Source organism: Chrysochloris asiatica, unplaced genomic scaffold (genome assembly GCF_000296735.1).
Source record: "Chrysochloris asiatica unplaced genomic scaffold, ChrAsi1.0 scaffold00277, whole genome shotgun sequence".
NCBI lineage: Eukaryota > Metazoa > Chordata > Mammalia > Afrosoricida > Chrysochloridae > Chrysochloris > Chrysochloris asiatica.
Window position 1 is genome coordinate 1,415,992 of NW_006408795.1, and position 23,771 is coordinate 1,439,762.

General features: G+C 40.1%; 1 protein-coding gene across 1 annotated transcript in view; it reads right to left on the reverse strand.

Moving 5' to 3' along the window:
* Positions 1 to 23,771, reverse strand: part of WDR60 (WD repeat domain 60) — a 120,270-nt gene that overhangs the window by 11,348 nt on the left and 85,151 nt on the right. The window contains 8 exon segments of the mRNA XM_006874433.1: positions 3,673 to 3,804; positions 3,979 to 4,078; positions 9,079 to 9,139; positions 13,494 to 13,545; positions 14,118 to 14,179; positions 14,288 to 14,401; positions 19,943 to 20,105; positions 21,096 to 21,268. Coding sequence (XP_006874495.1) covers positions 3,673 to 3,804; positions 3,979 to 4,078; positions 9,079 to 9,139; positions 13,494 to 13,545; positions 14,118 to 14,179; positions 14,288 to 14,401; positions 19,943 to 20,105; positions 21,096 to 21,268 — 857 coding nt within the window.

Here is a 23,771-nt window from a genome sequence, read left to right on the forward strand (position 1 = left end):
CTGCCTCTGTAAAGCACAGTCTTGGAGCCCACAGAGCAGCTCCACTCTGTACTATTATGGCGATAGGAAGTGAAACTGACACGGCAGCAGCGGGTTTGTTTTGGGGGCTTCAAGTGCTGGTGTGACGCTTTAGGATGAGCACTGACTGCTAAGCGCACAGTTGGCGTTTCAAACCCACCAGCCACTCCATGGGACTCTCTGTGAGTCAGAAACAACTCTATGGCACTTAACAACAATAAGAAGCACCGCAAGAGAAGTATGAATAAACGATCACAGAAGCAAAGAGCAAAGAACAACTATTCGTTCAGTCTGAAGTACAGGGAAATTTACAAGTGTGCCATGTGAGTTGTAATGCGATGCTTTAATTCTGGTCTAGCTCTCACCAGTTAACTATTGGATTTAATCATATGTAACATTTTAAAATATTTTGCCTTCTCCCTTCTCTCACAACCAACTGATCTATGAACATTTCTTCTAGGATGCCCCCCAAGGACTTTATAAGTCTTTTAAGAAACCAACCCACTGCCACCCAGTCTATTTGGGCTCATAACAATCCTATAGGGCAGAGTAGAACTATCCCCAAAGGTTTACAAGACTGTAAATAGTTTCAGGAGCAGACAGTCTCATCACTCCCATGGAGCACCTGTTGGGTTCGAACCACCAACCTTCCAGCTAGCAGCCTGCAGCGTTGTGAATTATTCCAGGTGGCTCTCCTACTCATAATCCTTGTAACTCCCAACAAATAGCGCTTTTTTTCCCCCGATGGGTTTTGGGTAAGAGAAGGTGGGAGAAGATGCTGATAGAATAGGATTCAGTTAAGAATGGTCATTAACAGAGGTAATTGGGATTGTGAAAACTTGGAACTGTAACATGGGTGTAAAATGAGCCATCTCGTTAGCACAGGGAGGATCTCATTATCATCAAGAAGGGCCAGCTGTGGAGAACATCATTTGAACCCTGAGATGCCTTTGCATTGAACCTCTGAGACCCAGTCACAGAAGCTGTGACACTGGAGAAGGAGTGGAGGAAGAGCAGCAGAACCAAGAGCCACTTGGAGCAAAGGAAGCTGAGAGCCTTTGTGCAGGAGGCTTGCTCTTCAGAGTGGGATGCCTCCAAGCACTTAATTGGGGAGTTAGGTTTGCTGGCACAGGGATCTAGAGCTGAGTGCCTTTGGGCTGAGGATTATAAAGGAGTGGAATATCCTTTGGACATTTATCAGTATTCCTAAGAGAACTCTGTAACACTGCCTAAGCAGGGCCAGGCTAAGAGCCGAGGGCTGGAAAGAGAGAGACCTACATGGGGGCACGGCCAAGAAGAGGATGTCCTGACCGAAGACATGTGTCCTGAGCATTTCTGATCCTGCACTGTAACCTGCCAACTTCCCTAATAAACCCCATAACTGTATGATGCCTGCGTTCTGTGTGAGTAGAGTGCCCTGGGAGGGATGGCTTAGTGAACGATTTTCACCCAGCGCAAAGCTTATCCCGCTGCACTACCAGGGCTCCTTTTTAAAGAAAGGTCCTCTGACAACCCCTAGTCCCCCACTAGGTGTCTCTACAGACGGTACACTTGAGCTTCTGAATCGTGATTCTTTCTTGATATCACAAACCAGTGTGTCTTTATATGAGAAGCTTCCTGCTTTAAAAATCCATAGGCTGACTTCAAGGCAAGTGGTCAGGTCCCCTCAGTGCAAACCCCCTTCCAAGACTAAGATTCAATGGGAATACACGCTGTGATTGGTGACCACGCTTGACACCGAAAAGGGGAAGTGAGGGAAAAACAGCATTGAAGTGGTGAGCTAAGCCCTACAACGTTCAATAGACTTCTGTGAACCCGGGTGACGACCTGGTTGGCCAGCAGTGTGTTAAGACCTGGGGACTCTTGGGCCCAGAGTCAGTGACATAGCCACAGAGGACTAGAGTGGAGAGTGAAGCATCCAGCTGATAAGAAGAGAGGGCATATGCATAAGAACACCCACACTTGCAGATAATACCCACTTATCCTGGCTTCAGTGACTAGATGATCAGAGCTCAACCAGAAGTAAAAAGAAGAGGGGGAAAAAAAAAAAAGTATTCTCATACAATTTGATGAACTTGACCTACACCTATGGAAGCAGTAGCTCAAAAGAGGGAACAAGTTCTTACAGCAAGAATCATTCCCACCCCCTCCACACACAGAGTAGACAGGGATGGGCAACTTAGACATTGGCTACCCAAAATGGGGGGTGGGGGGCTACAAAGGCAAGAAGTGACTGGCTTACAAGCTTTCAAGAGGGAACCTAGATCCAGAGGGCCTGGAGGAAGATAGAATCTCCAGTGAGTAGTATTCAGTCTGACTAGGCGGGGCTGATGCAATGAAATGCAGACAGGTCTCTTGTGATACAATAGTGAATAATTGTTATCAGGACTGATTGTGAGGGTCAGAAATGTAAAGGTAGACATTTTATAGCAAGGAGGGGAGTGATTAACTTTTCAGTCTAGGAGCGGAGGTCCCTAGGACCATCAAAGGAGAAGAGCAGAGAGCGGGACCCTACCCAGAGAAGCAGTGATACCTGAAATGGAGGTAGAGATGATGATGTGGAGCGATGAAGCAGCTGGAGACTTTAGATGCAGAGAGGGAGAGCGACTGTGTGCTGAAGACCTGGGGAGCACGGGGGAAAGATTGCAGGGTATACCCTTTGGTTGGTTGATGATGCATGGAGGGGATTGTAACCATGGCAATGAGACGATATATGATAGAATGAACGTAAAACTAATGTTCTCCCATGTAAACTATCACATAATTCACAATAAAACATTTAAGAAAAAAAAGAAAGTCCATAGGCTGAGAAAACATGACAACTGATTTAGAGTGAAGTAGAAGATAGCAAGGAAGACACACCCATGAAGATGATGTTCCCTGAAACATCTCTGCTCCACCTCAGTGAGGAGCCGGGAGGTCCTGACAGGCCCCACAGTCTTTCTCTACAGAGAAGATAATACTAATAAAAAACATACTTCTTCACTGAGTTTTGCTATATCACAAGTTGTAATATCTTAGGCATTAGGCTGCAGGACTGGTGGTTCACACCCATGAGCTGCTATACTAGAAGACGATGACGCTGTCTGCTCCCATAAGGCTTTCCAGTCTCAGAAACCCTCAATAGTGTCGCTATGAGTCAGAGCTGACTCTACGGTAGTGGGGTGTTTTTGTGTGGGGGTGGGGGTGGGTGGGAGGGTTTATTCCTCTATTGGGAACCCTGCTGGTGCAGTGGATTAAGTGCTGGGCTGCTAGTCAAAAGATGGGTTGTTTGACTCTTTCCTCAGGATGAGGCTGTCTGTTTCGGTAAAGATTCACAGCTTTGGAAACCCTGTATAGCAGCTCTATTCTATAGCATCACTATGAGGTTTGGTTTCTTTTTACTGTGGTTGTTTTCATCTTATTTTAATTTCTAAATAGTTTACAATTATACAAAGTCCTACTTGAGAGAGTGAAAACTTCTATCTAGTTACGTTTTAGGTGATTTTAAAAATATTTTGTTATTAATTTCATGTTTCTACATTTTAGACCACTGAAGTCTAATTAATTATCAATTTGTGGTCTAATGTGTGATCAGCATTTAGTTCAGTAGATAGTGATCTACTGCAAGTGTTATGCACTGTCCAACTAAGCAAATATCATTTACTTTCTTACCAAGAATATCGGTTCTCCAAACGGTGAAAAATCAATCACATTAACTTTTACTGGTCTTACACCATGTTGTTGGGGTTTGAACAATTTAGGAGACACTCTCAGATCTTGTCTTGCTCCGTGACTTATAAGACCCTAAGAAGAAGAAGACCAACGGTGACTATAAGACTGAATAAAGCTACATTCTTGAAACAATTTAAACTATATATAAGGAAATCAAAGACTCAGTTAATCTTCAATGAAGCTATAGGTCAGCCAACTCTATGAAACAATAATGAGGTCCAGAATGAAACTTAAAATATTACTCACCAGGTCTGTGCCAACAATAAAATGATTAGGATCTGAAGGCAGAAACTTCACATTCAGTGTTTGTGCTGTCCCCCAAAATGCATGATCTTTATGGGAAAGACTGAAAAGAAACGCGAACATGAGCAGATGGATTGTTCTGAGACTTTAAGGTTAATGGCAATTGTTGTTGTTATGTGCCTTGGAGTCGGTTCCAACTCATAGAGACCCTGTACAGGGTTTCCGAGGCTATAAATCTTTACGGGAGCAGAACACCTCATGTTTCTCCTGTGGAGTTTCAGACTGCTGACTCTGAGGATAGCAGCCCGATTCGTAACCACTACGCTACCGTAGCTCCTTTAATGGCAATACTGGACAATTATTTAGCAATTAGTATGCATATTATTAAGGTGCTCTGGTAGCGTAGTGGTTACAAATCGGACTGCTAACCTCAAGATCGGCAGTTCGAAACTATCAGCCGTTTCGTGGGAGAAAGATGAGGCTTTCTGCTCCTGTAAAGATTTACAGCCTTGGAAACCCTGTATAGAGTCGCTATGAGTCAAAACCGACTCCACAGTACTTAATAACAACAACAACATGCATATCATTAGATGTCTAATACACCAGTGGCATCACTAGAGGGTGAGGACCATACCTCTTGACACTGTCAAAATCTGTGCCTTCAGTTAAAACCCTCCAAAATCTGTGCCTTCAGTTAAAACCCTTCTATGGAGCCAACTGACTCCCGGACATCTCCATGAAAACCTCAAGTTCAACCCATCCTAAATTGAACCATATCCGACACAACCCAGAACTCCTTCAACAAACCTGTTTTCCTCTTATACAACTTTGTATGTCACTGGTACTCAGTGAGCAAATGAGACAGCTCCTCTCAATCACTCCTACAATTAGTCAGTCACCAAGCTATTTCAGCTGTAACCCTTCACGGCACACGCCTCTCCATGCCCACTCTGACTGCCTTAGTTTAGACTCTCACTTTTCATACAGATTACTACAATAGCCTCCTATCTGGTCACCCGAACTCAAATTTCCTTTCCTCTGTTCTGTACACACATTGTTGCCAATTTGATCCTTCTAAATCATGTTTAAAGTATGTCATTTCTTGGCTTAAAAGCTTTTAATGGCTCTCTATCATCTAAAGAGGAAGACCCCCAGCGAAATGGATTGGCAAAGTGGCAGCACCAATGGGCTCAAGGGCGGGAACAATTGTGAGGTTGGCCCAGGATCGGGCAGTGTTTCGTTCTGTTGTGCATAGGGTCGCTTGTTGGCACCTAACAACAACATCATCTTCAAGATAACACTGAAACTCAAGGTAGCACAGCAAACAAGACTCTTCAGGGTCTGCTCTCTGACTCATTCCGCATCTCTCTTGACATCAAACTTACTGGCCATTTCCTTAATGCATCATGCATTCTCATATATACTGAAGTCAGTTGCCATTGAGTGAAAACCAGCTCCTGGTTTCTTTCGAAGCACCAGTGGGTGGACTTGAACCTCCAACCTTCTGGCTAACAACTGAGTGTTTCACTGTTTGTACCCCCAGAGACCTTTCATACATACTAGCCCACTGCTGTTGCATCAATTCTGACTCATAGAAACCCTATAGGACAGAATAGAACTGCTTCATAAGGTTTTCAATGAGTAAGTCTATACAGAAGCTGACAGCTTCATCTTTTTCCTGTGGAACGGCTGGTGGGTTCCAACTGCCAAGCTTTTGGTTAGCAATCCAACGCTTAACCACTGCACCACAAGGGTTCCTTCAGACATACTGTTGTAGTTAGGTGCCCATGAGGTGATTCGATTCATAACAACCCTACGTATCACAGAAGAAACATTGCTCGCCCTGTGCTATCTCATAATCACTGTTACCTTTGAGCCCATTGTCACAGACACAATTTGGTTGTTTTTTATGTGCCGTGGAGTCAGTTCTGACTCATAGTGACCCTGAATAAATCTTTATGGGAGCAGAAAGCCTCATCTTTCACCCAGGGAACCGCTGGTCATTTCAAACCATAGGCCATGAGATTAGAAGCCCAACATGTAACCACTAAGCTACCAGAGTTCCTTGCAGACCTACAGGCCTTCATATATACTGTTCCCTCTGACTAGAACATTCTCCTTGGTCTAACTCATGTCTTTCAAAGACTCAACTTAGGTTTCACTCTCTAATAAGCCACCGTTTCACTTCACGGCCCCTGTCCCAACCTGTGCCCTCCTTTGAGCCCTACTCTGATAGCATAGTGGTTACAAATCGGGCTGCTAATGTCACAGTCAGCAGTTCAAAATTACCAGCTGTTCCGCAGGAGAAAGATGAGACTTTTTGTTCCCATAAAGATTTACAGCCTCGGAAACCCTGTACAGGGTTGTTATGAGTTGGAACCAACTTCACGGCACATCACCACAACAAGTAATACCTCTCTCACAGCTCTGAATCAGTAAAATATGGCAACACTGTAATTGTAGCAGACATAGACATGCAACACCCAGATTCCCGTACTTCAGTGAAATACTTGTTTTCTGAGATCCAGGAAGGCTAAGAGTACCTTCAGTTGTCAGCCTTTACTTCAGCTGTGGAGAGCTATTTTACCCAATGTAATACCTCTGCAGAGGGAGGCAACATTCAATGACTGGTCAAAGAGAGAGAGAGAGAGTAAAGGCCTGGCCACTAGCCCAGAATTCACTGGACATCAGAGGTTACTGTTGAGCTCCTCTTTCTGCACAATTCTGCTTCCTTCCACATTTTCACAGACGCAGATACCAAGAGAACTCCTAAAAAAACATCCTGCACACTCAATTCCATTTCAGATTTCTTTGTTTGAAATTCTGGAACCCTACCTACGACAATCATCATGTTTTATAGTTCTGCCTCCTCATAGGAGTTCCTTGAGGGAAGAGACATTATTCGGAGCTCAAAGCTGGCACAGAATCAATACATTTGTTGAATAAATGACCTGTGAACATGTATTATGCACAGATCTAGGGAATACACTGCCAGGACTTCATTTTTGAATGGGGTTGGGGAACGGATTGCAGATACACTACTCTCCTATAGGGAGTGGACTATAAAGTCTAAGGCACAATTACTGATCTCTCTCTGTCCACAACACGGAAGACTGAACAACATCGAAGACATATGGGAACAATTAACACAAAATACAAATGGGCCATGCAGACCTCTACAACCCTGAGAACAGAAGTCGAGTGTCCAGCTACCTTTACCGACCACTCTGAAAGAGACTACAATAAAAAATCCTGGATAGAATGGGACAAAATGTCAGACAAAACTCAAAACAAACAAACAAAACTAGTGACCAGGCTCACCAGTCAGATAGAGACTGGTGGAATGTCCGAGACTAACACTCAGCACTCTTCAAGACTGGAACAGAACTCACCTCCTCGGATCAACTTTCAGCCAAGCATTAGACAGATTTACATGGTGAACAAGAACACACCAGGAAGCACAAACTCCTTAGAACAATCAAGCATTCGAGATCAAAAGGGCAGCATTTGCCCAGAGGCAAAGTTGAAAAGGCAAGAAGGGACAGAAAAGAAGGATGAATGGAAATGGGAAATACAGGAGGAAGGGAGAAGAGTGTGGTCACATTGAAGGGACCACAACCAATGTCACCAAACAAAATGTGTGTAAGTTGTTGAATGGAAAACAAATTTGCTCTGTAAACTTTCACCCAAACTACAATAAAAAGTTTTAAAAAGTACTGTACAATAAAGTACAGGGGGGAAAAAAATCATAGCTTAAAAAAACTAGTGTAAAATGGCCATGAAGGAGATTAAAACAACAACAAAAAAAAAACTAGTCTGAAAGACATCCAATGACGAAATGGAATCAGGAAGTCAGACTATGACTCATCAAGAAAATCCATTTGACTCCATCATACACTGGATGATTTTCAACAAACATAACTGATTCACTGTCGTAATTCTATTTAAACCAATAGAAGTTTATTTTAAATTTCTGAGTATATCTAATTCATTATCTACAACCCACCGATGTCCTGCGTGATGATGAGAAGTCAGGTTAAAACCAGTTTTTCATACACAATTTACATGTTGATAGTTAACCATACACAGTAGTAAATGATAACAAGCAAGATCTTTAGGCAATAAATTAACAAGTAATATATCAATATCATAAATGAGAGTAATACATGTATTAAGATTTTTGTCATTAAATTACATGACTAAAAGCAGACATCAAAATTAATTAATTACCATGTTAATGCTTCTGGTTCCTGAAAATGATGCAATTTTAGCTTCCATACTATATTAAAAATGCATAAAAAATAAGTAAACAGTATCAACTTATAGGAGTTCTGGTGTGGTGTTATAGGATAAGCATGGACTGCTAATTACAATGTTGATGGTTGAAACCTACCAGCTGCTTCTCAGCAACCCTATACTGGGTCCCTATGAGTCAGAACTGAAGGAGCTCTGGTAGCGTAGTGGTTACAAATCGGGCTGTGAACCTGAGGGACAGCAGTTCGAAACTACCAGCTGTTCCATGGGAGATAGATGAGGCTTTCTGCTCCCGTAAATATTTACAGCCTTGGAAACCCTGTTACAGGGTCACTATGAGTCGGAACCGACTCCACGGCACATAACAACAACATGAGTCAGAATTGACTCAACAGCACTTAACAACAACAATCCATTTAAAATATAGAAATTATTAAAGAACAAAATAATGTTGGCTTTACACTTGAATGTTTCATGTACTATACTGACTCAATAATAAACTACAGCGTGGTTATGAATCAGGCTGTGAGCCACAAGGTCAGCAGTTTGAAACTACCAGCGGTTCCGCGGGAGAAAGATGAGGCGGTCTGCTCCCGTAAAGATTTACAGCCTCGGAAACCCTCTGTAGGGTCGCTATGAGTCAGAACCAACTCCAGGGCACATAACAACAACAATAATAAACTAATCAAATAGCAAAAATTACAATATGAAAAACAGCTATGTTCACTCCCCAAAACTGCTAATGTATTTATTGTATGTACAATTACCTAATGTGATCTTCCTCTTGTGAGAAACTGAGTTTTGTAAGATCAAGGAAATTGCTTTAGCATATTCAAAATATAGTCTTACCTGTTATTCAACTGTATCACAGAGCTATGTACTAATTTTATCCTCCCTCCAGGTAGTAAACCTAAAAATAGATAAACCGAAAATAAAGGCACGTCCAAATAAAATTCTTAAATCAATATCTAATTACAGTTGCCTGGAATCATCTTGCATTGCTTTAGGAAATTTCCTGTTTCAGAAAATGGCACTGTAATGTAAACCAACAAAACAGTTGTTGTTGTTAAGTGCCATTGAGATGGATCCAACCCATAGAGACCCTGTATAGGGTTTACGAGGAGCAACTGGTGAGCTTGAGCCAGTGACCTTGCACATTCACCCACAGTGCCACACCAGGACTCCAATTGCTTGGGTGAGGTTCATGTAAATGGATTCAGGATAAGAATTAAGGATTTTCAGTTCAGAGTCTTATGAGAAAAAACATTAGTAGAAGCAAAATCCAGGAACCTTTTTATATTTTTAGATTTGTTCAAATAAAACAATAATTAACACACCTTAAATTTACAACAGCAAATACTTTGCAAGTGTCCATCTATGCTCTTTAGTTAATCAGAAACATTTCAGGCTTTCCCTCCCGCAATGTCAAAAGCACACTTAGGAATGCATTCATTTGGCTTTGCTGCAGAATACCCACTGATGTTTGCTGGCTCACCACCATTTCAAACAAAAAGCTCTCAACCACATTTTCTATCTCACGATAGCCAGGCAGATATTGCTGGAGTCCTGGCGTGGTGCTGAGGATTAAGGCACTGGATTGCAAGGTCAATCTGAACTGCAAGGTCGGCGGTTCAAGTTCACTAGCCACTCCTTGAAGCCCTATACAGAGTCACCATGAGTTGGAACTGACTCGACGGCACTAAACAACAAAAACAACATGTTGTTGATGATGTTCTTAGATGCCATAGAGTCAGTGCCAACTCATGTACAACAGAATGAACCACTGTCCTGTCCCGTGCCATCCTCACAATGGCGGTTAACGCTTGAGTCTATTATTGCTGACACTGTGTCAGTCCACCCTGTTGGGGTCTTCTGCTCTCTTGCAGACCCTCCACTTTTCCAAGCATGATAATATATCCAAAGTATGAGAGATGAGGTTTTGCCATCCTCGCTTCTAAGGAACATTCTGGCTACATTTCTTCCTAGAAAAATGTGTTTGTTCTTCTGGAAGTCTATGGTACTTTCATCTTTCTTCTTCAATACCGTAATTCGAATACATTGATACTTCTGCAGTCCTCCTTATTCATTGTCCAGCTTTCACATGCATATGAGGTGACTGAACATAGCATGGCTTGTTTCAGAAACACCTTAGTCCTCAAATTTTACATCGTCGCTCTGTAACACTTTAAAGAGGTCTTGTTCAGCAGATCTGCCTAATGTAATATGTCCTTTTATTATTTCTTGACTGTTGCTTCCATGAGCATTGATTGTGGATTCAAGCAAAATTAAGTCTTTGACAACTTCAATCTTTTCTCTGTTTATCATGATGTTATTATTGGCCAACGTGTGAGGATTTCTGTTTTCTTTACACTAAGGTGCAAAGCATACTTAAGGCTGTGATTTCTGATCTTCATCAGTTAAGTATTTCAGGTCCTCTTCGCTTTCAGCAAGTGAGGTTGCATCATCTGTATAAAACTCTCTCCAATCCTGCTGCCACATTCTTCTGCATGCAATTTTCGGGATTATTTGCTCAATATACAGATTGAATAAGTATAGGGAAAGGATTCAACCCTGATGCATACCTTTCTTGATTTTAAACTATTCTGTATCTCCTTGCTATGTTATGTTCTTGGTCTAGGCAGAGGTTCCTCAAGAGCACAATTAAGTAGTCTGGGATACCCATTCTTCACAATGTTATCCATAGTTTGTTATATCTACACATTTGAATGCCTTTGCCTAGTCAACAAAGCAAGGAGCTCTGGTAGCGTAGTGGTTACGACTCGGGCTGTGAACCGCAAGGTCAGCAGTTCGAAACTACCAGCTGCTCCGCGGGAGAAAGATGAGGCTTTCTACTCCCGTAAAGATTTACACCCTCGGAAACCCTGTACAGGGTCGCTATGAGTCGGTTCCGACTCCACGGCACATAACAACAACAACAACAGTCAACAAAGCACAAACAAGTAAGCATCTTTCTGATAGTCTCTGCTTTCGGCCAAGATTCATCTAATGTCAGCAATGATAACCTTTGTTACACATCATTTTCTGAATCCAGCTTGAATTTCTGGCAGCTCCCTGCTGACGTACTGTTGCAATGGTTTTTCACTTATCTCCAGCAAAATATTACTTGGATGTGATATTAATATTTAATCTTGGGTCTCTTCCAACCAACTGATCAAGTAACTAAGCTGTCTTGCATACTTCTTGACACAGATTAGTGAGCAGCCCCAGTGCTGTGTCAGTTTGTATTCTATCAATTCCTGGAGACTTGTCTTTCTCCAATGCCTTCCGGAGTGCTTGGACTTCTTTCTTCAATACCATCCATTCTTGATCACATGGCACTACTTGAAATGACTGAACATCAATCAATTCTTTATGGTACAGTGACTGTATATTTCCTCCATCTTCTACAAGGTCAACGGTTCAAATTCACTAGCTGCTACTCAGAAACCCTATACAGGAAGTGACTTAAAGGCACGTAACAACAACAACATCATAGGGTAAAGTAACTCCTTAGAGCAATCAACATTATGATATCCAAAGGGCAGCATCTGCCCTGGGTTAAGCCTCAAAGTTTAGAAATAGATTGGAAAGAAGGACAAAAGAAAATGGTAAACACAGTAAAGAAGTGAAAACAGAGCTGTCACATTGTGAGTACTAGAATCAATGTCACGAAACAAAACGTGTATGAATTGTTGAATGGAAAACCAATGTACTCTATAAACCTTCACTGAAATCACAATGGTGGTGGTGGCTGTGTGCCATCGAGTCTTTTCTGACTCATAGCGACCCTCTATAGGGCTTCTGAGGCTATAAATCTTTTGGGGAGCAGAAAGCTGCATCTTCCTCTTGGAGATTGGCTGGTCGATTCAGTTGCTGGCCTTGCAACCGCTTCCCTACCAGGGATCTTTCAAATCACATTAAGAAGTTTAAATTAAAAAAAAAGAAATGTACAGACATAGATGGAGCATATGCTGAGAAACAATACCTTCACATTTTGATATTTTAAATATAGGTGCAGAGTTGTAAGTTATTTGATGTCTCTTCTAGTAATAATCTTTGTAAACTCCTACCAATGGACCTTTTCCTGATTGGTTTGGGTAAGAAGAGGTGAGGAAAGATGCAACTGGATTATCTGATTCAACTTGGAGTGACTGTCTGTGAGTGGTCAATCTTGCCATCCTGTTGGGTATAAAATGAGCCATCTCAGAAGTAGAAAAGGGATCTCACTAACATCAAAGAAGAAGGATCAAGAGTGGATCCATGTGCACGGAACCTCCTCACCCAAGGACAGAAAGCTGTGGCACTGCAGGAGTGGCAGAGGAGCAGCAACAGCCGGAGCACAAGTCAGAGCTGTGCGCATCCCAGCCCCCAGAGTAAGCACAGTGAGTGACTTTGGGCAGGAGGCTTGCTTGCACAGTAGGGGAGCTGTGCCTTCAGGCTAAGGCTTAGGGTTATGGTGGAGTGATGTGTCCTGCGGGCACTCATCAGAAGCCCTAAAATAGCTTTGTAACAGTGCCTAGGCAGAGAAAGAGGTCTGCCTTTGAATACAGCTGAGGAGAGGCTCTCCTGACTGGAAGAATTGTGCCCTGAACATTTCTGACCTTGAACTGTAACCTGTTAACTTTCCTAATAAACCCCATAACTGTGAGTGTGGTGTCTGAGTTCTGTGTGACCACTAAAATGAATGATTGAACTCAGCTGAGTACAGAGATGAATGAGGAATGAGCGATGACATAAATTTTGTAAAAAGGTGTCTATGATTCTGCAGCAATAAAGTTTAGCTTACGTTTGTATATTGAAAAAGGCACGGGAATTACAAATTTCATTAACTGATAATTTAATAGAACAGAATGACATACAGAATGTGTAAACCTGACTCAATGAACACAACCTGTTTATTAGAATATAACTTGATCATTCTACTAACTGAGATGCCTCTTCAATAGTTGAGGTTATATAACAAACAACTTTAAAGCTCATGTTTCAACTAGCTAATTCAAATGTTTAAATATGGAGTCCTGGTGTGGTGCTGTGGACTACTGCGTCAGACTGCAAAGTCGTTTGAACTGCAAGGTCGGTGGTTCAAGGTCACCAGATGCTTCCTTGGAAACCCTATACAGGATTGCTATGGGTCGGAATCCAGGCAACGGCATTTAACAACAACAACAACAATTTAAATATTTCCAAAGCAATTATTATTGTCTTTCACCTCTATTCATTTTAGAAAACATCAACCAAACTTAACTTTTTAATTTAATAGTTACCTAGGTCACTCACTGAACCTGCCATGTCCACTTTTGGTAATTCAACAACCACCTAAAAACAGGATATTGATGATGCATATTAATACACTTTATAATTATGAAACAATCTAAGCAAAGCACAGATCTAATTAAGATAGTGTACTATCTTGGCTAGTATTTAGTTCTAAAAATAAAATTGCTTCAGAAAAAAGAAACTGAACATTAACTTTAGAAATAACATTTTAAATGCTATTAATGCCAATCTCTTGATTTCTTTTTACAGTCTCTTCACCCAATGACTTCATCAATAGTCAGTTTCTATTATCTATGATGATTCTACCTAACATTATTCTGTAGCCCTAACATTGTGTTAAAATTTTCATTATATTCCCCAAATCCAACATGTGTAAAATTTTGAATCCACTCTCTCCACACACAAACTAGTAAATTCAGTCTTTATTCTTGATTTTCATATTTTAGTTAAATGTATCATTGTCCTATTCTTTTCCTCTTCCATCCCTCTCCCTCCAATTCGGGCAATTATCTCTGACTTAGATTACAGAAAAGTTAACTGATCAAAAGAGACCATGTATTCAATTCAATGTTCCACCTTCCATCTACAAATTGAATCACATCTTTACTTACCCATACATTAAGGACTCCACTTTCATCCAAGGAAGCAATGTGGAATGACAAACCTGATGATTCTAATGAAAACAGGAAAAAAAATTAGAAAGAAATATTTTATACATAAGAAACCATATTTAATAATTATGGATTTAAGAATTTTTGAAAATTGTGAAGTATCTGCGTACCTTCCTGAGAAGAAAAAGGTGAAAGTACAAAGTTCTGTTTTCTGTAGATAGATGTTGAGACAGGTTCTATCGCTTGAAGAGGACTTCGGTGATTTACAGATGTAAGGATACCATCTATATTTAAAAACAACAGTGCCCCACAAATAATAAGTCATAAAAATGAAATTGAGTGTATAAATGGGCAAATGCAAAGGTTTTTCTGGGTCTGAAGGAGAACAACAGTCCCCTGGGTCCATATCTTCCCACACAACCTCCCCTAAAACCACACGACCAATATAGAACACAGATAAATGGGATGTGACCATCACCTTCAGCATCAGCAGGAAACACAGAAAACCACAAACCTCAAAATGCCTGTAAAAAGAAAACCAGACATCAACTTCCAACAAATCTTCCGCTATCACTTCAAGTCTACAGTAAGAACAGGGTATGAAAAAGAAGAGAATAGAGCTAATATTTAAAGAGAATACAGCTAAGATTTAAACTCAGACCAAAATACCCTCAGAAAGAAAAATCCATCTCCCAGTGAAAGCCTACTGAACACAGGTCTCAACTTGGTAGATCACTTACCAGCTGCAGGAAAGAGACTGGAAAAATCAACGGATTCTGAACTGGCAGTTTTAGGGAATTATAACTGAGGGGGAAGATGTGCTGAGGTGTGACTGTTTTTTGAAAGCTAAAATGGTCACATATTATAGAATTGTTGTTGCTGTCAAGTCCCATCGAGTTGGTATTGACTCATAGCAACCCTGTATAGGGTTTCCAAGGAGTGACTGGTGGGTTTCAACCACCACCCTTGTAGTTAGCAGTCTGATGCTTATCCTATAATCTATAACAGGACTCTAATATAGGAGCACCAGACTGCTAACTACAAGCTCACCAGCTGCTCCTTGGAAATCCTATACAGGGTCGCTACGGGTTGGAATCAACTCAACAGCACTTAACAACAACAACAACAACATTATAGAGTATAAGGATATAAATAGAATCAAAGACTAGAAAGAAAAGGTACACTTTAGCTATGGTCTCAGATTAGGAAAGAATGAGCAAAAGAGACATTGAAGGACATCATATAATGATTAAAGGGAATTGAACAGAAGGATATAACCATACTATGTATCTACACACCCAATGAAAGAGCCTCAAAATACATAAATCAAAATTTAACAGAATTGAAAAGAGAAATACACAACTTCACAATCACACTTGTTATAGGTAGTTATTAAATGCCGTTGAGCTAGTCCAACTCATAGCAACCCTATGTAGGGTTTCCAATGAGTAACTGATGGATTTGAACTGCCAACCTTGTGGTTCAAAATGACCTTGCAGTCCAGTGTTTTATCCTACGATTTTTTTAATTTGACTCTCTCAATGAAGGACAGAATTAGAAAGAAACTCAACAAAGACATAGAAAAACTAAACTAACTAGACTTCATAGGTATATGCAGAACTGTCCACCCAACTACAGTACAGTATGCATTGTATTCCAGCGTACATGGGACATTCTCCAGATTAGACCATATGTTAGGTCACAAAGTTAGCCTCAATAAATTAAAAACCACTGAAATACTACAAAGCCTAGTCTTAGATCACAATTAGAAATTAGAAATCAACAAACAAAAATTATCAAGGAATATCAAGGACAAAAATTAAACACTTGGAAACGGATAACACCCAGTTTAAAAACTATTGGGTAATAGAATGAAGAAGAAATTAAAATTCAAAATTCCCTGTATCAAATGGGAATGAAAGCACAATATACCAAAACCTTTGGGACACGGCATAAGCAATGCTCAGAAAGCAATCTATAGCAATAAAAGAGCATATGAGAAAGAAGGACCAAAATCTATACCTTAAGCCAATGTCTCCAACAATTAGGAAAAGAACAGCAATTTGAAACAAACAAACAAAACCCGCCTACAGTCACCAAAAGAATAAAGATTAGAGCAGAAATACACAGAAAAATAATAGTCCAACAAGACTAGAAGTTGGTTCTTAGAAAGAATTAACACAACGGTCAAACCACTGGCCATTTTTAACAAAGGAAGAGAAGATGATATAGATTACAAAATGAAGCACAACAAAGCCAATTGAAATAAAAAGTATAGCAGATTACTATGAAGAACTGTACTCAAAGCAAATTTGGAAACCTAGAAGAAATAAACAAAATGACAAAGGAGCTCTGTTAGCGTAGTGCTTGCAAATCTGTCTACGACCCTTAAGGTCAGCAGTTCCAAACTACCAGCCGGACCATGGGAGAAAGATGAGGCTTTCTGCTCCCATAAAGATTTACAGCCTCAGAAACCCTGTACAGGGTTGCTATGGGTTGGAACCGACTCCACAGCACTTAACAACAACAACAACCCAAACTAACACAATCTCAGACAGAAAATCTGTACTGACCCATCACAAAAGAAGATAATGAAAAGGTCATCAACCAATCCCCAACAACAAAAACAGAATCCTGGCCCAGACAGCTTCGCTGCTGAATTTTACCAAGCATTTAGAGAAGAGCTAATAGCCATGCCTCAAAATTCTCCAGAACATAGAAAACAATAAAATACTCTTGAACTTGTTCTATAAAGTGAGTACAACCCTGACACCAAAACAAAAAAAAAGCTAAGACATCACTAAAATTAATATAGAGAGACAAATAACCCTTATGAATGTAGATGCAATTTAGTAGAATACAACAGCATAACAAAACAAAACAAAAAAAATAGTATCAAGTGAGATTCATACCAGGTATACAAATATGGTTCAGCATGACAAAATCAACGTAATCCATTGCATAAATAAAACAAAAGAACCATATGATTGACGCAAAAAAAAAGGCATTTGACAAAATCAAGCACCCTTTCTTGTTAAAAAAAAAGCTTGGAAAGAGGAATAGATGGGAAATTCCTGGACATAATTAAGGGCATGTACACAAAATGGCCAACAATAATTTGAATAGCAAGAGACTGAAAACATTCTCCTAGTGAACAGGAGAATTTTAACAAATGGTGCTGGCAAAACTGGATATTCATTTGCAGAAAAATGAACAGGATCCCTATCTCTCATCATATACAAAAACTAACTCAAGATGGATCAAAGACCTAAATGTAAAAGTTCAAACTATAAAGGTCATCAAAAAATAACTGGGGCAAACTTAGGGCCCTAACATATGGCATAAATACACTAACAAACATATCTAAAAACACACAAACAGCAGAAGACAGACTTGAAGACTGGCTTTCCTAAATATTAAATATTTATGTGCATGAAAAGACTTCGCCAAAAGTGTAAAAAGAGAACCTATAAACTGGGGGGAAATTTTGGCAATGACATATCATCAGAGAAGGGACTAATGTTTAAAATTTACAGAATACTCCACAGCAAAGAAACAATCCACTTACAAAAATGGGCAGAGGACGTGAGTAGACACTTCACCAAAGAAGATCAACAAGGTCAACGAGCACATGAAGAAATGCTCACAAATATCCACCATTACAGAAACGCAAATCAAAACAATCAATGAGATATCATCTAGCATTAACAGTGAGCTTTTTTTAAAAAAGCATAAAACAACAACTGCTGGCAAGGGTCTCGAGAGATTGGAACCTGAAGACACTGTTAGTGGGACTGTAAAATGGTGCAAGCACTGTGGAAAATGACATAGCACTTATTAGAAAAACTGAAAATACAGATACCATAAGATTCAGCAATCCACTACTACATATACAAAATCCTAGAGAAACAAGAACTGTGATACAAAAAGATCCATGCACACCTGTATTCATCAAAGCACTATTTTCAACAGCAAAAAGATGGAAACAAACTAAGTGCCTGTCAATGGAGAAACAAACTATGGTCCATACATAAAATAGAATGCTATGAAAATCGCAGAATTATGATAAATCTGTGAAACATCAAATAAACATGGATGAATCTAGAGGACATGATGTGGAGTGAAATCAGTGAATCATAAAAGGATAAATAAAGGGTTGTTGTTGTTGTTGTTGTTAAGTGCCTTCGAAATAAAGGGTTGTTGTTGTTGTTAAGTGCCGTCGAGTCATTTCCAACCCATAGCGACCCTGTACAGGGTTTCCAAGGCTGTAAATCTTTACGGGAGCAGACCGCCTCATCTTTCTCCCGCGGAACAGCTGGTAGTTTCGAACTGCTGGCCTTAAGGTTCGCAGCCCGATTCGTAACCATTACGCTACCAGAGTAGACATGTATTAAGTTGGGTGTAGGGAAAGGCAATATTCAAGGAGGAGGTTAACACAAAATAATGATGGCAAAGGAAGACACTGAGAGAAGCACGAGAGTTAAAGACAACAAAGGCAAATAAGCACTACTGCATAGCCAATCCTGCAACAACAGTCACAGTGATGATCGCTGCGTGAATACCTGGACACTTGAACAAAGGTGGAAGGCAAATGGCACTATGCCCCAAAACAGATATAGGTATGACAGAAGATAATTCTATTTATGTAGTAAATATATTGGATTATACATGTAAGCACTGGATTGCTAACAGCAAGGTTTAACCCCTCAACGCTCCTCGAAAACACTATACAAGATCGCTATGAGTCAGAACCAACTCAACAGCACATAACAGCAACAAATAAATCATAAATACAGTAATGCATACAGGGGGCAAAGTTATGAAAATTCCTTAGCCATAACCAAAAACTTTGAGAGAATGAGTCACTGGGTCTCAGGAGACTATGGTATAACATAGTCCACAAAGACAATGTTCTACATCCTACTTTGGTGAGCAGCAACTAGGGTTTTAAAAACCTGTGAGCAGCCATCTAAATGTAACTATTGGACTCTCCCTGGCAGAGCAAATAAGAGTAATGAAAATTTAAAATGAACAGAAACACTGATTCCAAAGGACTAATGGACGAAGAGAATGCCAGCTTCTAGGAAATGGACAACAGAACTAGATGGTGCCCAGCTACCACAACTGACTATTCTTAAAGGGATCACAATAGGACGTCCTGTATAGAAGTGGAACAAAACTCAAAACCATAAAAAAGAACAGGGTTGGTGGCCCTTAGTATCCTTCCAGGCTTGGAACTGAACTCACCCCACCATGGTTCAACTTCCAGCCAAATGATAGAGCAGCCTATAAGGTCAACAATAACACCAGGGAGGTACATGTTTCTTAGAATAATCAACCATATGAAATCCGAAGGGCTGCATTTATCCAAGGATAACACTCAGAAGACAGGAAGAACAGGAAAGACGGATGAATAGAACTGGAAACACAAGGAGGTAGTGGGAAGAGTGTTGTTATTACACTGTGGAGACTGCAATCAAAATGTGTCTGGACTGTTGAATGGAAAACCAAATAGCTCTGTCAACTTTCAACCAAAACACAATAAAACGTTTTAGAAAGAAGACTTATCTCAGTGAAGTTTTGAAGGAGTCCATACATATAAAAGAAAGAAAATTTAAATCATTTTTGTCACTGGGTAAGTGTTATTTGATGGATTTCTGTTTTGTTTCATTTACAAGTGACTCTTTTGGAACTAGACATAGGTTAGATCTCCATTCAATGACAGAATCTAACTTAATAAATGCAAAATAAATATAAAACATTCTAAAATCTGCCATGGCTCTTCCAGAAGACATAAAATCATATCATCAGAAGATAGCACTAACCGGTAGAAAAAGTTGATGTCCTGAATGTCCAAAAATCATCATTCAGCTTCACATAATGATGGATTCTAGAGTCTTCTCTTAAATCCCACACAACCACAGAGCCATGCACTGTTCCAGCAAACAGCAAAAATGCTTTGAAAGGGCTAAAGCAGCAACATGTGACCTAAACACACACACAAACAAAGGATTCTGATAACTAAAAATTATTAGAACTATGTTCATAGAAGTTGAGTTCACTGAATTTGGTACCAGGGGGCTTCAAAGAGTTCATGGAAAAATGAGACTGAAAGTCAATGGAATTCTTCCACAAACTTTTTAAAGTTGCCTCATGTTTGATCCCTTTTCATTTTGCATTTGTAGTCAGAAAAAAAAAAAAAAAACGTCCTGGTGGTGCAATGGGTAAGCCCTCAGCTGCTAACCGAGAGTTTGATAGTTCAAACTCACCCAGAAGCTCTGCAGGAGAAGGACCTGATGATCTGCTCTCAAAGAGATTTAAAACCAACCACATCACTGCTAGTGACTCTACAGCACAGAATACAACTGTCCCATTGGCCTTCCAAGGCTGTCAATCTTTACAGAAGCAGACTATCACATCGTTCTCCCAGGACTGCTGGTGGATTCGAACCACCTACCTGTGATTAGCACTTAACCACTGTGCCACCAGAGTTGGTGGTACTGTAGGATAAGTACTGGACTGCTAACCACAAGGTCAGTGGTTCAAGCCTGCCAGCCACTTTGTGGGAGAGAGGTGAGTCTGTCAGCTTTCGTACAGATTTACAGCCTCAGAACGGCACATAACAAAAACAAACAAAATCCATTAACCAATTCTAAATTGATCTAAGAGGTTGTTCTAGGATAATCAGTTTCCTCAATCAGGCACTAGATAAATTAATCTAAGAGGATCTTTTTGAACTAGTAATTTCTAGAGACAAAAGAAATATATCCATGTGTTTCTTGTCACAAATGCAGCATTAATTATGACTGTATATTAAAAACACTACCTATGTTTTGTAGCCCTCTCTAAGTCTCTGTCTTCATCTGTGCCTATTCCTTTTCTTCCTTTCTACTCTGTACAATGGTCAGTACACCCCTGACACTGTGTCCCATTGTGTCTTCTTTCCATTAAATGTGTGATTCTCCTCCTGAATTATACCTTTGATTCGCATATCAAAATCTTCTGTGGACTTGAAGGTTGCCAAATATCCCAAACACAGAGGATGTATCTTCCATCCAATTGATTTGAAAAAGGCTTTCCAGGTAAATCATGAACAGAAACTATGGTCTGCCTCTGAACTTGAGAGGCATGTAGGCAAAATACTTTTCGATCTAGAGATATAAAAAAAAGACAAAATTGCATTTTGCTGATCCACCAGAATCTATGTAAAATTAACATTCCTAAGAGCATTCAGATACATTTCAGTTGATGAAGCAACAACCAAGATGTCTTCAAAATCGTACACAGATGAAGTCTGGGTTTTGACAAACGGCCTGTGTGTATCTGAAAATGCTGTTAGAGTCGGCTCAGCTAAGAAGAAATCCTTCCGTTTTGGTAACCATGCTGCCCAAGACAATGAACTTTCCTTTTGTCTCCTAGCTGCTCACATAAAGACCCAATTACCTAAACATGTATTCTGGAGTCAGAATTTTAGAGCTAGAGACATACTGGAAATAATCTCATTTGACCCCTTTGGTTGAATAAATTATGAAGACATTAATTCAAGGAAATTCAATTCTCTTTAAAATAATCTTCAAAATACATACCGCATACACTGCCATTTAGATACTAGGTACAGCTGAGTTCAGGTTCAGAGCTGTTATTCAATTATAGTGCAGGGACTAAATTCTAAGACTTTGTAGGCAGCACTTGCTTTGCCCCACAATTCTACGACTCAACAGATGACGTTGATTAAAATGTTAAAATAGAAACCCTTAAAATCAGTGGCTGGTTTGTGTTTTACAGTCAAAAAAGAATGAGTATTGAAAATGTTAGCACGTTGGAGGAAAAAACCAACTGTTTCCTAAAGGGCACAGTGACCTCCTGAGTAAAGTCAGAAGGGGTCTTCATGACCACACAGTACACTTCCTCTGAAATAGTTTGGGCTTGATCAGATCTGGCTTTTGCTTCATTAGCAGTTTTTAGTTGCCATCAAGTTGATTCTAAATCATAGCAACCCTGTATATCTTCAGGGGAGCAGAAAACCTCAAAGCCTTCTCCATTAGGATTGGGTATGAACTGCTGACTTTGCAGTTAGCATCCCAATGCCTTACTCAAAGTGCCACCAGGGCTCCTTAAAGCAGGAGCAGATGCAGTTGCTTAAAAAAATTAAACAAATGAACACATCAGACAAGGGACTCATTTCTAAAATATATAGGAAACTACAACACCTCTACAAGAAAAAGACAAAAATAAAACAAGTGGATCTATCGATTCAATGTCTAAGTATCTGAGCAAAAGAAAAGAAAGCACATGCCCATGTCAGGACTTGGGCACAAATGAACACAGCAATTCCAATCTCCTTCTTCTTCTATCATCTCAGTGTTCACTTTACTGAAAAATAAAAGCAAACCAGAAAAGCCTCCACTCTTCCTCAAATGCAGGATTCAGGTCCACTAAGGGATATGAATATACAAAAAAAAAATTTGTTTTTTCAGTGAGGATCCTAGATATAAGCATAGTTAATTCAGTTTACACCCTACTGTGTGTGAGCCCACAGAACTACGTCAACTCCCCTTACTCATGATAACACCATGTGTTTTAGAACAGAACCATGCTCCATGTGGTTTTTCAATAGCTGAATTTTGGGAAGTAGGAGCCTCTATGTGGTTTACATAGAGGTTACAGTTTACAGCAAAACATGTAACCTTTTGTACCACTACATATCTAATTCCTGTTTCTTTGTGTAGGTGTGTGAAAATGCAGGTATCCAATGTTTTCAATGCCATGGGCAAAGATTGGTTACTCTTCTAATATAATTATTTGATCCCAATACAGGATGTAGAAAACATTTTTAAATCCCCCCAGTAACAAGCTATTACTGGAATATTTTCAAGTAAAAATATTTGTTTTCTTCTAAAAACAAAAAGCATCTCCCTAAAAACCTGGAAGACTTTAAAAATTAACAATGCTGATGTGTGAAACAATGGCCTGGGGTGGTCCCTGACCTCTAACTTCATCTGGGGAAGCACAATTGAAATTAGCAGCCTAAGGAAGGTTCCCAGAAGGCAGACTGGCCTCTACCCCAACAACTTTTTACTCATTCTGACACCTCACACCGCATTCCCTACTTCTCTTCTTGGTTCTATAGTTCATTGCAATGCCACACAGAACTCACAGATCAGACTCAGACTCAGAACTGTGAGTTTATTAGGGAAGTTGGTGGTGTTGGGTGCCTTTGAGTCAGCTCTGACTCACACTAACCCTTTGTAGAAGAGAAATGAAACACTGCCAAATCTGGCATTCTACTTACAACTGTTGTGTCTGAGTGCACTGTTGAAACTACTGTATCAAACCATCCTGTTGGGGTCTTCCTCTTTTTTTTTTTTTTTCACTGACTCATTGCTTTACAAAACATGATGTCCTTTTCCAGAGACTGGTCTTCTCCTGAAAACATGGTAAAGTACCTAACACAAAGTCCTGCCATCAAATCTAAAGAGAATTATATTATGGCTAAACTTATTTCAAAGGAGCTCTGGTAGCGTAGTGGTTACGACTTGGGCTGCGAACCTTAAGGTAAGCGGTTCGAAACTACCAGCTGCTCCGCGGGAGAAAGATGAGGCTTTCTACTCCCGTAAAGATTTACACCCTCGGAAACCCTGTACAGGGTCGCTA